Source organism: Salvelinus fontinalis, chromosome 25 (assembly GCF_029448725.1).
Source record: "Salvelinus fontinalis isolate EN_2023a chromosome 25, ASM2944872v1, whole genome shotgun sequence".
Classification (NCBI taxonomy): domain Eukaryota; kingdom Metazoa; phylum Chordata; class Actinopteri; order Salmoniformes; family Salmonidae; genus Salvelinus; species Salvelinus fontinalis.
In genome coordinates, this window is record NC_074689.1 from 23,811,549 (window position 1) to 23,825,260 (window position 13,712).

The 13,712-nt window shown below is 45.1% G+C and overlaps 1 protein-coding gene across 1 annotated transcript in view; it reads left to right on the forward strand.

Annotated features, from left to right (window-relative positions):
• LOC129823003 (vesicular, overexpressed in cancer, prosurvival protein 1-like) overlaps positions 1-13,712 on the forward strand; it is a 57,833-nt gene that overhangs the window by 6,800 nt on the left and 37,321 nt on the right. The window contains exon 2 of the mRNA XM_055881654.1: positions 2,043-2,101. Within this exon, the coding sequence (XP_055737629.1) occupies positions 2,043-2,101 (59 nt within the window). The remainder of the gene's footprint in view (positions 1-2,042; positions 2,102-13,712) is intronic.

The window sequence follows — 13,712 nt, forward strand, 5'->3', positions numbered from 1 at the left end:
TCTATGTGAAGTAGATGCTGCATGAGGCAAGTGGTGGTCACACCAGATACTGACTGGTTTTCTGATCCACACCCCTACCCTTTTTTAAGGTATCTGTGACCAACAGATGCCTATCTGTATTTCCAGTCATGTGAAATCTATAGTTTAGGGCCTATTCATTTAAATTGACTGATTTTCTTATGAGCTGTAACTCAGTAAAATTGTTGAAATGGTGTGTGTGTGTGTGTGTGTGTGTGTGTGTGTGTGTGTGCGTGTATATAAACCCTGTATTGCCGACACTATGTATTGGCTAATGAGAGGCTTTGAAGCCACCGGTTGTCCCTATTGGCACTCCTCGGAGGAAGCAGTCCTCCATAGGAATAAATGGAACCCTAAAGTATTTCAATTAAATGTTTCAAGGACAAAATTGGCTCATAATAAAATAAAAAAAAATGCATTAAGGTGTCTAATAGAATAATCATGGCAAAAACAAATGTGTGGTGGGGTGTACCTAAAGGGAGGTACGGTGGCTTCAAAACAGCGGCCCTTGTCACTCATCGTGTGTGTGTGGGTAGAACTCATTGGGTAGAACCCACATCCGTTGTGCCCTCAGTGGCCACACATTGTGGGGGAAAACACATGGCACAAACCACAAAGTGGATTCCTGGATGCTCCTGGGATAAAATGTCACATCAGCCATCCACACGTCCGGGATTTTGCTCCAGCCAGTCCGTTGGCGGGCATTTTCACTTCTCTATGAAAGCTTCTCCACCCACACCTCTCCAAAGACGAGCCAGGCTTCATTGTCTTCTATAGTTAATCTCGCACCTCGTTGAGAGATGTATGTGGGTGCACCTCAATAGTCTGACTTTTTTCCACAACTGGGCAGGTAAGAGCAGTAGGGCATGGTCACCTATTCTGAGCCAGCCACAGACTATTGAGATGCAGCCCATGTCTGACTTTATAGCCTTTATGTTGGAGGCCAGTGGATTTCAGTTACATTGAAGAGCAAAGGGACATTCTTTGGTTTTTAGTTAGACAACGCCGTATGATCCACTATGCTGTTTACACTCTACATCTGTCATATCACTGAGTCGGCAGTGAGGCTTTGGCGGAGGACTGTATTGTGTGTTGCATAAAGCCACGGCTGCCAGAGAGAAGATGTATGTATGAGTCAAAACACCAAGAATATTTGCATGGGTTAACAGACCCATAAAGGTTGTTGATTTGCTCATAGGCAAACGGATCATCTTGACACTGCAAACCCGTTTCAGTACTGTATTATAACCGTGTTTTTCATATGTGAACAGAGCGTTTTCATTTATTTTTCAAAGCTTTAACGTGGTGCCTCGTTTTTAATGAAAAACATTACTTGCGCAGAAAGCCCTGGAGGTTATGCCTGGCCTTGTGCATAACACTCCCAGGACAGATCCTCCTTTTCCTCATCTTGCCTCTTTTTATCACTCCTTGCTTTGTGTAGAAAGGATGGAGAGCGCTCTACTAAGCTACAAAGCACATCTTATGGGGGCCATAAAACTGAAATATGCCTTACGCTTTACAGAGACTGCCTCAGTCAGCATTTTGATAGAGGGCGGTTGGAGGGAGCTGCGTAGTGTTGCCGCGAGGCGTATTGATTAAGAAACAACTGCTGCCCGGGATGAACGAAGTCTGGCGTAATGCGAGGCAGGCAGATGGCACGCCGCTCTGAAGTGGTTTGTTGGTACGCTCTTTATCGCAAGACTGTCTCAAATTCTTATCCAATTCTCTGTAGGTGGAGAAAATCATCTCTTCAACAGTGAAGCCCAGAGCATATGCCGATTCGTCTAGCACTAGATTTGACGGAGAATGGAGGTTATTAATCAACCTGGTTGAAGCCTGAAATAACGAGACTTAGTAAATGTAAGCCTGAAGCCAATGTCAGGTCATACAGTCTGCACTGTGGGAGAGATGGTCTGTCAAATGTCAGGTCATAGTATTCACTGTGTGTGGGGCAGGAGGGAGTATTTTTATTTATTTCATTATGTAAAGAGCATGGACTTACTTTCTTTCTCTCCCTCTTGCAGTGCATAGAGGCCAAAAAGTACTGCTGGTATTTTGAAGGCGGATACCCCATCTACTTTATGTAAGTACCATCTGCCACAGTATGTATTGTACTGTACATAGCCAATTTTATGATATTGTGATAAGGTAACAAGCTACATACCGCCAAATGGTGGCGTCTTATGAATAACTATCATTTTGTTTGATTTTACATTTCTATTCAGAGGAACCATAGTGTCTGAGGCAATCATCTCATCTGAGTCAACACAAATGTCTTTTGTCAAGGCTTACCATACATATGTGTGAGACTGTGGCCATTTCACCTGTTAATGTCACAGTCCAACAGGCTAAGCAATCTTGCATTTCCCTTCCCTCCGACCGGGGCCTTTAATTCAGACCCCATCTCTTCTGGTTAAAGCTGTACTATGCAGAAATCGATCTGCCATTTCCTGGTTGCTAAAACTCTTAATAGTTCGCCTAGTTTTAGTTTGTGACAAAACAAGCACAAGTGTTGATTTAGATTTATTAGGATCCCTATTAGCCAATGGAGACAGCTAGTCTTACTGGGGTCCGACACACATACGTTACAGACAAAACACTTTACAATTTAGTGTGTGTGTGTGAGAGAATCATTGTACCATCTAAACCTCTGAAATATATATTCCATAAACAAAAATATTGTATTTTCAGCTGTTAGAAGCTGGTGTACAAAACGAAATTAAAGACCCAAAAACTAAACTTAAAAATGGTAAATATAGAAATACTACACATAGAACAGATCTAACGCTCTTTAGACTTGCTTTCAATTAGAATGACAGATCAAAATGTAATTATTTGGGGCCTCCCGGGTGGCGCAGTGGTCTAGGGCACTGCATCGCAGTGCTAACTGCGCCACCAGAGTCTCTGGGTTCGCGCCCAGGCTCTGTCGCAGCCGGCCGCGACCAGGAGGTCCATGGGGCGACGCACAATTGGGCTAGCGTCGTCCAGGTTAGGGAGGGTTTGGCCGGTAGGGATATCCTTGTCTCATCGCGCTCCAGCGACTCCTGTGGCGGGCCGGGCGCAGTGCGCGCTAAACAAGGGGGCCAGGTGCACGGTGTTTCCTCCGACACATTGGTGCGGCTGGCTTCCGGGTTGGAGGCGCGCTGTGTTAAGAAGCAGTGCGGCTTGGTTGGGTTGTGCTTCGGAGGACGCATGGCTTTCGACCTTCGTCTCTCCCGAGCCCGTACGGGAGTTGTAGCGATGAGACAAGATAGTAATTACTAGCGATTGGATACCATGAAAATTGGGGAGAAAAGGGGAGAAAATTTATAAAAAAAATTAAATAAAATATGTAATTATTTACAGTGGGGCAAAAAAGTATTTAGTCAGCCACCAATTGTGCAAGTTCTCCCACTTAAAAAGATGAGAGAGGCCTGTAATTTTCATCATAGGTACACTTCAACTATGACAGACAAGATTAGAAAAAAAATCCAGAAAATCACTTTCAATCATTTTCCACCATAATTTGCAAATGAATTCATAAAAAATCCTACAATGTGATTTTCTGGATTTTTTTTTCTCATTTTGTCTGTCATAGTTGAAGTGTACCTATGATGAAAATTACAGGCCCCTCTCATCTTTTTAAGTAGGAGAACTTGCACAGTTGGTGGCTGACTAAATACTTTTTTCCCCCACTGTATCTTTCGTCTCTGTTTTCATCATTTTACTTCACGTCGCAAGAGGCTGAATGTAACTCATAGGAGAAAGCATCCGAGCGAGCAGAATAGCGGCCCTCTTTCTACATGTAGCCCATCTGTCTGGTCTAAACGAGTGACATTTTCCTGCCTGTAGCATTCAAGGCAAGTGTAGCCAGCGAGCATCTGGACTCCCTTGATTATTATTATTATTATTTTTTAAATAAATGTGCCATTCAGCGTTGAGCTAAACTGAGCGAGCTCAACTGTGAATGTTCCTGGAGCACAACAAAAAGTGTCAAGGGAAACCAGTTTGGATTTGGCTTCACTTGAATTGTTCTCGTTGTGTTGTCCTCTGATGGGTAGCTAAAATTGGCCTTTTTCTTAAATTAGCCATGATGGAGATAGGGATTTGGACTTGTGGTTTTACTTAATTCTCCATACTGGCTAATGATTATAACGGAGATTCTGAACCAACCATTAATTGTTACATTGATGTGCCTCTGGCCTGAGAGGATGTTAGTTTATTATGTAGCTAGATGTAAAAGGCTCATGTTAGCTAGCTAATGTTGCCTATGAATACACACGCACACAGAAATCAGAACCATGGACAGCCACATCATATTAAGTGGATGTTGATTGGACAAAATCATTTTTGATATCTTTTATTTGTCATTGTGTTAGACTAAGTAGAGGTGATTTGATGTTGAAATGGTCCTGGAATATTAGAGGCAGCTCCTGTTTTCTTTACGACTTGCAGTAACTCTCTGTGGTTCTACATCAATAGTTGTTTAGTGGTCAGAAAATGTTGGAAACATGAACTTGCTTGACTGTGCTGTAGGTCGTGTAACTGTCTGTTAATGTACATGCAATATGCTTTGTGGACTTGTCTGGACAGAGGTTGCTCTCCGGTTTTGTGATAAAACAGGTGTGGTTCGATTTATTCTGCCACTGTCGTTTTGTCAAGGTCGCAAGGCATATGAATTAACAGGTTAGCGAGCAAACAATGCGATTATCACAACACATCCATTTTAATGTGGCTTTTGGGGGGGTGGAAACTTGGCTTCCCCAATGATTTTACCCACACACCTCTACTGCTATAACTATATATATTTTCTATGTGAATTTGATCGCCCAAAAAAGTTACATGTTGCAGCTTTTAAACTTCCCATCCATTCTCCCTCGCTGGTAACTACAGGTGTCGGCCATTGTTCAATAAAATGAGTGTGCGCCTCTGAAGAGATATGTCATGTAGGTAATGGAATGAGGATGTGCGCCTCTGAAGAGAGATCATGTAGGTAATGGAATGAGGATGTGCGCCTCTGAAGAGAGATCATGTAGGTAATGGAATGAGGATGTGCGCCTCTGAAGAGAGATCATGTAGGTAATGGAATGAGGATGTGCGCCTCTGAAGAGAGATCATGTAGGTAATGGAAGAAATCAACATTTGTCGTCTTGCCTTTAAGCTCCTGACTGTGGACCACATATGCCCCCAGGTGACATATGCCACCCTCTGTCTATGCCCCTACTTTCTCCCTCTCTGTTTCCTGCTGTACTGTCAAAAATGATAACAATCCTTAAAAAAAAAAGAGAATGTATGTAGCGGCTGTGCTATCAGAGTGAAACTAAACAACCCATCATATACAGACCAGAGCACTATGTCTACTGGTGCTCACAGTCTTTACATGAGGAAACAGTGTGCGAATCAGATCATTCCTCCAAGCTGTTTGCTGTCCAATGGTGTCTATGGGTAAAGGGGGGGGGGGGGGTGGTGTCTTAAAGTCCCAGCCCTGGTTATAGGGCAGATCATCAGGGGCTCCTGATTAATGCACAGGCCTCTGACTGCATGCTCCAGAAGGGATTCCCCTCGCCCACAACCAAATGCCAGAGCTTTGTGCTTGGGGTTTAAAAGATGCAGGTCCCCCCCCCCCCACCCCCCCTAAGGGGCCAGGCAAGAGTTCACTGAGCAGGAACCAATTATAGATAGTGCAGCGCATTTCTGAGGCCTGGAATAAGTGTTGGATTTGCATTTGCATCCCCCCCGCCGTAGCGCTAATCATTCTACCCATCTGGATTTAATGCCTCCAGCCATGCCGAGTGGGATGTTTGGGGATGTATCGTGCCATAGCGGATAGAATGCGGCTGGGTTATGTACAGTGGTAATGCAATGAAGGGCTTTTGAGGCATTTAGAAAAACGTGGCCATCAGTTTGAGGAGAGAAGCAGAAGTGGCAGAAGTGTTGGTCTGACACGGATCCCGTTCCCATCACTCTCACACCTTCATATACACACATGTGCCTGGTCATTGCTCAAGCCCCACTGCAGCCTAAACTTTGTTGTGAACGTTCAGAGGATGATATGACGGATCCCTGTTTCTCCCTGATATCAACCCTAAGGTCCCGATGACTGTCATTTCTCTCCCCACTGTCAGGGAAATTGCTCGTCACCCATTGAGTGTGTGTACACGTGTGACTTTTGCAGATACCCAAATCGCTGCTTCTTCTCTCAAGCCATCAGTGTTTTTTATAGTAGGTGAGTTGCCATGTCTCTCACATGTATACTGGAGACTTTATTAAAACATACGGTCCCCGCCAGTGGCCACCGTCCACTGATGGCACATACTTGAGTTAACTGTCACATCAGTGTGATTTTGTTTTCTGATTCAGCATTAGTTCTGCTTTCCCTCTTTCCCTCCCTTCTTCTTGCTCTTCTGTCTCCTTTTCTCTCCCTCTGTCGCTCTCTCTCTCTCTCTCTCTTCTTCCTTCCCTCCTGTCTCCTTCCTGCCTTCCCTCATTCAGATTAAACATTTATGTTAGGGTAAAATCCAGGGTTTCATGATTAGAGGACCTTGGCTCGGCCGCACCAGCTCGTAAATCACTTCATCTCCCTCTCTTGTTTCTCTTATCAATGTACTGAAGAGTGGGCCTATTCTGAATAATATCTGTCCAAAGGCAGCAGCGGGAGGCAATAAAGTGAACCTAGTTTTTGTTGACACAGCAGGTGTGCCTCAGAGAGGGGCATGAAGAATACAGGTGAGGCTGAGTTCTTTTTTCAGAATACGAGTGCTGGAGCGGCTATATGGGTCCAGAATAGGAGTCTGCTGGAGCGGCTATATGGGTCCAGAATAGGAGTCTGCTGGAGGGAATATATGGGTCCAGAATGGGAGTCTGCTGGAGGGAATATATGGGTCCAGAATGGGAGTCTGCTGGAGGGAATATATGGGTCCAGAATGGGAGTCTGCTGGAGGGAATATATGGGTCCAGAATGGGAGTCTGCTGGAGGGAATATATGGGTCCAGAATAGGAGTCTGCTGGAGGGAATATATGGGTCCAGAATGGGAGTCTGCTGGAGGGAATATATGGGTCCAGAATGGGAGTCTGCTGGAGTGGCTGTACGGGTCCAGAATAGGGACAGGGGGGGGGGAGGGGGGGGACTCTGCTTATACAGAACTGGACAACTCAACTCACATTCACACTGGAGCTAGTCCCCTGACAGCTCTCATTCACTCAGTACGTCGTAGCAAAATTTGAATCAGCTTAATATCCAAATTTGAATCAGTTTAATATGTCATATCACACAACTTTCACATCCACAATAGTACCTTAGTACTATTCCCAAACACACTCGGTAATCTCCCTTATTACCCCATGTGCATCTTCAACGATTCTCCTGTCGTTACTTCCTATGCACCTTATGGATCTTCACTATACATATAGAATAGCATCTTTGTGCTATTATCAATGGCTACATACCACATAGACATTTCTCTTATAAATGCCTACAGACAGCTGTCAGCGGGGCATGGCAACGTTTCTTGTCTCTAATGTATATATTTTATTTAACTAAGACTAACTGTAGCCCTTTTTCTGTCATGTGTATCAACACCGCGATTCCTCTACAGTCTCTACAGCCGTCACAGTCTCTACAGTATCTATAGTCGCTGAGCATCACAGTCAATATAGCATCTATGGTACCTATAGCGTCAGTCCCTACAGCATCCATAGTATCAATAGTTTACATAGCCACAAATGCTATAGACTCTATAACTCACAGTCACTCAGTAACTCCACACTCACACAACTTTCACATTCACTACACTCACATCCACATTCACTTACTACTAGCAGTACCCTCCATTTTAATGTTTTATTCGGTAATTTTCCCCCCAATTTTTAATCTTTTTTTCATTTAATTTGACTTAGTGAAATGAGCCGTCCCTCAATTGTTTGCAGATGTCTCCTCCTGGGCAGTTCACAGGAAGGGTCTGGTCAGATGAAAATGATCCCTTATATACTGGTTACAGATACGTTACATAGGGTTGGTTCCGGAATGTCTGGCACCATTTCCTATCTTATAGAACATATTCTGGGTGTTCTGCCAGATGGTCCTAAGGAGGAGGTCAAGTCGCCCCCCCCCCCCCATGCCTTTACCAAGCACAGGCAGGAACCAAGGATTATTTATGACACTAAGGCAAGATTAACATTTTCAAGGCTGTCTCTTCTCACATGATAAAAATGTCCATCACAGCTCAGTCTATGGTTTTGCATAAGGAAAAGTGAAGACGGTGTTTTATTTTGGAAATGCTGATGACTGTAGTATGCTAAAGTCTCGACAAGCCATTTCTGTATGGACCTCGCTTTGTGCGCAGGGGCATTGTCATGCTGAAACAGGAAAGGGCCTTCCCCAAACTGTTGCCACAAAGTTGGGAGCACAGAATCGTCTAGAATGTCATTGTATGCTGTAGTGTTAAGATTTACCTTCACTAGAACTAAGGGTACTTGCCAAAACCATGAAAAACAGCCCCAGACAATTCTTCCTCCTCCACCAAACTTTACAGTTGGCACTATGCAGGTAGCGTTCTCCTGGCATCCACCAAAACCAGATTCATCCATCGGAGTGCCAGATGTTGAAGTGTGATTCATCACTCGAGAGTGCGTTTCCACTGCTCCAGAGTCCAATGGTGGTGAGCTTTTAACCACTCCAACCAAATGTTTATATATATATATATATATTTTTTTTTTTGATATACGCGCGTCGGCAGTCCTGTTCTGTGAGCTTGTGTGGCCTACCACTTCGCGGCTGAGCCGTTGTTGCTCCCAGACATTTCCACCTCACAATAACAGCACTTACAATTGATCGTGGGCAGCTCTAGCAGGGAATTTTCTTTACAAACTCACTCGTTGGAAAGGTGGCGTCCTATAACTCTGCCACATTGAAAGTCACTGAGCTCTTCAGTAAGGCCATTTTACTGCCAATGTTTGTCTATGGAGATTGCATGGCAGTGTGCTCGATTTTTATACACCTGTCAACAATGGGTGTGGCTGAAATAGCCAAATCCACTAATTTGAAGTGGGTGTCCACATACATTTGTGTGTAGATATAGTGAACCAACTCAGTGCCCTTGTGGTAAGTATCTGCACAGAGATTGGGAGTTCGATATTCGGCCGAGTCACACAAGAGAGCCCTTTCGGTGCACTCCTCTGCCAGAGATGATCATTACACAGGTGCCCCTTGTGCTGGGAACAATAATAGGCCACTCTAAAATGTGCAGTTTTGTCACACAACACAATGTCACAGATGTCTCAAGTTTTGCAATTGGCATGCTGACTGCAGGAAAGTCCAGCAGAGCTGTTGCCATATAATTGAATGTTCATTTCTCTACCATAAGCCACATCAACGTTTTTTTAGAGAATTTGGCAGTACATCCAAACGGCCTCACAACCACATACCATGCCAGCCCCGGACCTCCACATCCAACTTCTTCACCTGTGGGATTGTCTGAGACCAGCCACCCGGACAGCTGATGAAACTGTGTTTTTGCACATCTGAAGAATTTCTGCACAAACTGTCTCAGGGAAACTCAGCTGCCTGCACTTCGATCTCACCAGGGTTTTGACCTGACTGCAGTTCAGCGTTGTAACAGACTTCAGTGGTCAAATGTTTACCTTCGATAGCCACTGGCACGCTGGAGAAGTGTGCTCTTCACGGATTAGTCCAGGTTTCAACAGTACCGTAAGGCGTTGTGTGGGCGAGCGGTTTGCTGATGTCAACGTTGTGAACAGCATGCCCCATGGTGGCGGTGGGTTTACTCTCTAGACACGTCACACATTGAGCATGTTTGGGATGCTCTGGATCAAGAGCGTAAGAGCGTCTGCTAAATTATATTTTTAAACAAAGTAAAATAATGTATATAAGAGATGTGCAAAGCGCAGTGTGCAATTTTGAGATAATGATGCAAAGTCCATGGATGAGAGGACCATGTGGACGGTTGGTAAAGGCCACAGCACAGGGAAATAAACTGTTCAGGTGGTGGGAGGTTTTGGTCACGCCTGACCTGAACAGTTTGCGAGAGGGGAATCTTTGGATGAGGGCGTGGAAGGGGTCGGCCACTAGAGCACACTTCCTTGCCCTGGAGTCGTGCAGGATCCTCTTAGCAGGCCGGACAATCCGCTGCAGTGATGGAGGAGGTGAGGATGGACTCTGATGGTTGTTTTAGAACTTAATCAGTACACAGAGCATTCGAACGAAGGACTGAGGACGAAAACACCATGCATTCACCAAACATTTCACTGAGGGAAAACAGATTGTTTGTATTTTTTATAGTGATTGTCTGATTGGGAGCTACCGTAGTCTACATCGTCTTGTTTATAGTTTTACATTGGAAGTTTTATTAGAGTCAGTAATAGAAGAGTCAAATCACATACAGAGTTTCATCTGATCAGATGTTATCAGCAAGCCAGAGCCGTCTGTGGAAAGAGCACAAGAGTAAAAATATAAGTGCAAACAAAAAAAATGTATCATTCAACATCCGATTCCACCTAAAACAATGACATGAGCCCTGTCCCAACTCATCTCTGCTCAACTCCTCACTTCCTCTCGCATCCTTCTTAAAACCCATTTGGAAGTCTTCGGCGAGGAACCTTGGGTTGTCTCCTCCCAATGGGGTTTTAGGAGGCCCGATGGTCAGTCCTTGCATCTATAGCTCTGTCAATGAATTTGAATGGTTACATTTTCTCCAGCCCCGTCCCTCAGATTTTTACGAAACGGGCTAGGAGAACGCTTTTGTTTAAACTGCTGATTGGCGCTTTAAGAGAAACAAATGAGCATACATGTATGTTTTAAGCATACAGTACATGACTGTTGAGAGGGTGGTGCCATACCTTTTAGATCCCAGGTGCTGACATACTAAAGATGAAGTTGTGACAGGTGTCTTGACCACCCCTCTGGCTGTTCTCCAGGCAGGTGTCTCGACCCAACCCTCTGGCTGTTCTCCAGGCAGGTGTCTTGACCACCCCTCTGGCTGTTCTCCAGGCAGGTGTCTTGACCCACCCTCTGGCTGTTCTCCAGGCAGGTGTCTTGACCCAACCCCCTGGCTGTTCTCCAGGCAGGTGTCTTGACCCAACCCTCTGGCTGTTCTCCAGGCAGGTGTCTCGACCCACCCTCTGGCTGTTCTCCAGGCAGGTGTCTTGACCCAACCCTCTGGCTGTTCTCCAGGCAGGTGTCTTGACCACCCCTCTGGCTGTTCTCCAGGCAGGTGTCTTGACCACCCCTCTGGCTGTTCTCCAGGCAGGTGTCTTGACCCACCCTCTGGCTGTTCTCCAGGCAGGTGTCTTGACCCACCCTCTGGCTGTTCTCCAGGCAGGTGTCTCGACCCAACCCTCTGGCTGTTCTCCAGGCAGGTGTCTTGACCCAACCCTCTGGCTGTTCTCCAGGCAGGTGTCTTGACCCAACCCTCTGGCTGTTCTCCAGGCAGGTGTCTCGACCCACCCTCTGGCTGTTCTCCAGGCAGGTGTCTTGACCCACCCTCTGGCTGTTCTCCAGGCAGGTGTCTTGACCCAACCCTCTGGCTGTTCTCCAGGCAGGTGTCTTGACCCAACCCTCTGGCTGTTCTCCAGGCAGGTGTCTCGACCCACCCTCTGGCTGTTCTCCAGGCAGGTGTCTCGACCCAACCCTCTGGCTGTTCTCCAGGCAGGTGTCTTGACCCAACCCTCTGGCTGTTCTCCAGGCAGGTGTCTCGACCCACCCTCTGGCTGTTCTCCAGGCAGGTGTCTTGACCCAACCCTCTGGCTGTTCTCCAGGCAGGTGTCTCGACCCAACCCTCTGGCTGTTCTCCAGGCAGGTGTCTCGACCCACCCTCTGGCTGTTCTCCAGGCAGGTGTCTCGACCCACCCTCTGGCTGTTCTCCAGGCAGGTATCTTGACCCAACCCTCTGGCTGTTCTCCAGGCAGGTGTCTTGACCCACCATCTGGCTGTAAGCTGTTAGTCTTAACGACCATTCCACAGGTGCATGTTCATTAATTGTTTGAACAAGCATGGGAAACAGTGTTTAATCCCTTTACAATGAAGATCTGTGAAGTTATTTGGATTTTTACGAATTATCTGTGAAAAACAGGTCCTGAAAAATATGTTTTTTTGTTTTTTTTGCTGAGTTTATATCTGTGAGAATATCCAAGTTTTTTAAAATATAATTCTAAATGAATAATAAAAAAATAACAATATTTTGAAGATGATTTTGTTTTCAAATAATGTAAAATAAGCCATTCTTGAACATGGGGTGAGACATTGTTACTATTTTGTAAATAAAGCCTGTTTGTTATTTATTTCTGTTTTTAGAGGGAGAGAAACCAAAAACCTACAGTCATCTCATGGTTCTCCCAGTCGAGGCCGGCACGGTTATTGAACCAGCATCTGTAGCAACACAGCTTGACACTGTTTTAGACCGTTGCGCCACCCAGGCGCTGTACAGCCTGACCGGTTGGGAGTGGACTACAGTAATACAGTAAAAGCAGAACAATCCTAATACATTTTTTAAAAGCCTTGGTGTATCAACAGTTTTAGTAAGTATTACTGAAGTCGTGCACAATTATCAGTTTCTATTTAGGTTTATGTCGCCCGTTCATTGTCAGTTAGAGACACAGTAGGACCCAAAAGCATAATCAGTGGTCTACCTCCCCCTTGTGGTGGTCTGGAGCAATGAAGTGGTGACGCAGGGTACCGTACTAAACCACAAATTACCTCTAAGTCCCGCGGCGTAATCACACAACTTTTAGTGGAGCAACCACTGTATGTCCACTTCATCCCTATTGTTTAGCAATGACTACCACATTCAGTATAGAAACATCTTTCTAACCAATAAATGAAGCAGCTTTGGATAAACTACATAGCTAAATGTTAGTTAGCTAGCGTTAGCTTCCTAGCTCACCTAGCTTGCCTCATCAATATCCTGCTTTAATAACAGAAGACCAAATAACTACGTACTTCATGAAATCATAGTTGGTTAGCTAGTTTCTCTACTGAAATTATCGAACAAACCTCTTTTTTTTCAGCCATCGTTCACCTTTCACCGTCCATTTTCATTTCCATGGTCAAAAATCTGGTTAGAGAGCATTCAAGTCGTGATTGGTCCAAAAACCTGACCAATTGCGTTTAAGTAGACTGCTACAGGCTATGTTCATTGTCTAGAATTTCCCTGTTATGCAATTTATAGTAAGCGGTTGTGAGAGCAAAATGGCTTTTGGTGTGGGGGGGACAAAAGACACCCGGAAGTGGCATACTTGTGCAGTGATTTGAGATTTGACGTGTCGAGAGGATTTCTTCAGGCGAACAAAAATGTCTGCTCTCAAATTAATTTACTGCTGAAATGCAGTTCTGCTCGCTCAGTCAGCAGTTCAATTTGCGCATTGGCCTGCGCTCGCGGAACCCGTCCTCGCTCGGCCACATGTCTTCTCTCTTCTACACGAGTGTTAGCTCACGGAATTATGTTTCATCTTGCTCGCTCACGCCATCTAGTGCTTGTTCGACTTTTGGATCGGATTTGACACCATATCAACTAGTGATGCACCGATATGACATTTTTGACCGTTATCGGATATTTTCCTTGCCAAAAAAAACGATAACCGATATTTCAATTTTTTGCGGCCTTTTAAGCGTTTTAGTACAGGTAAATAGTTAACACACACACACACATGGACGCAGCAGTCTAAGGCACTGCAACTCAGTGCAAGAGGCATCACTACAGTCC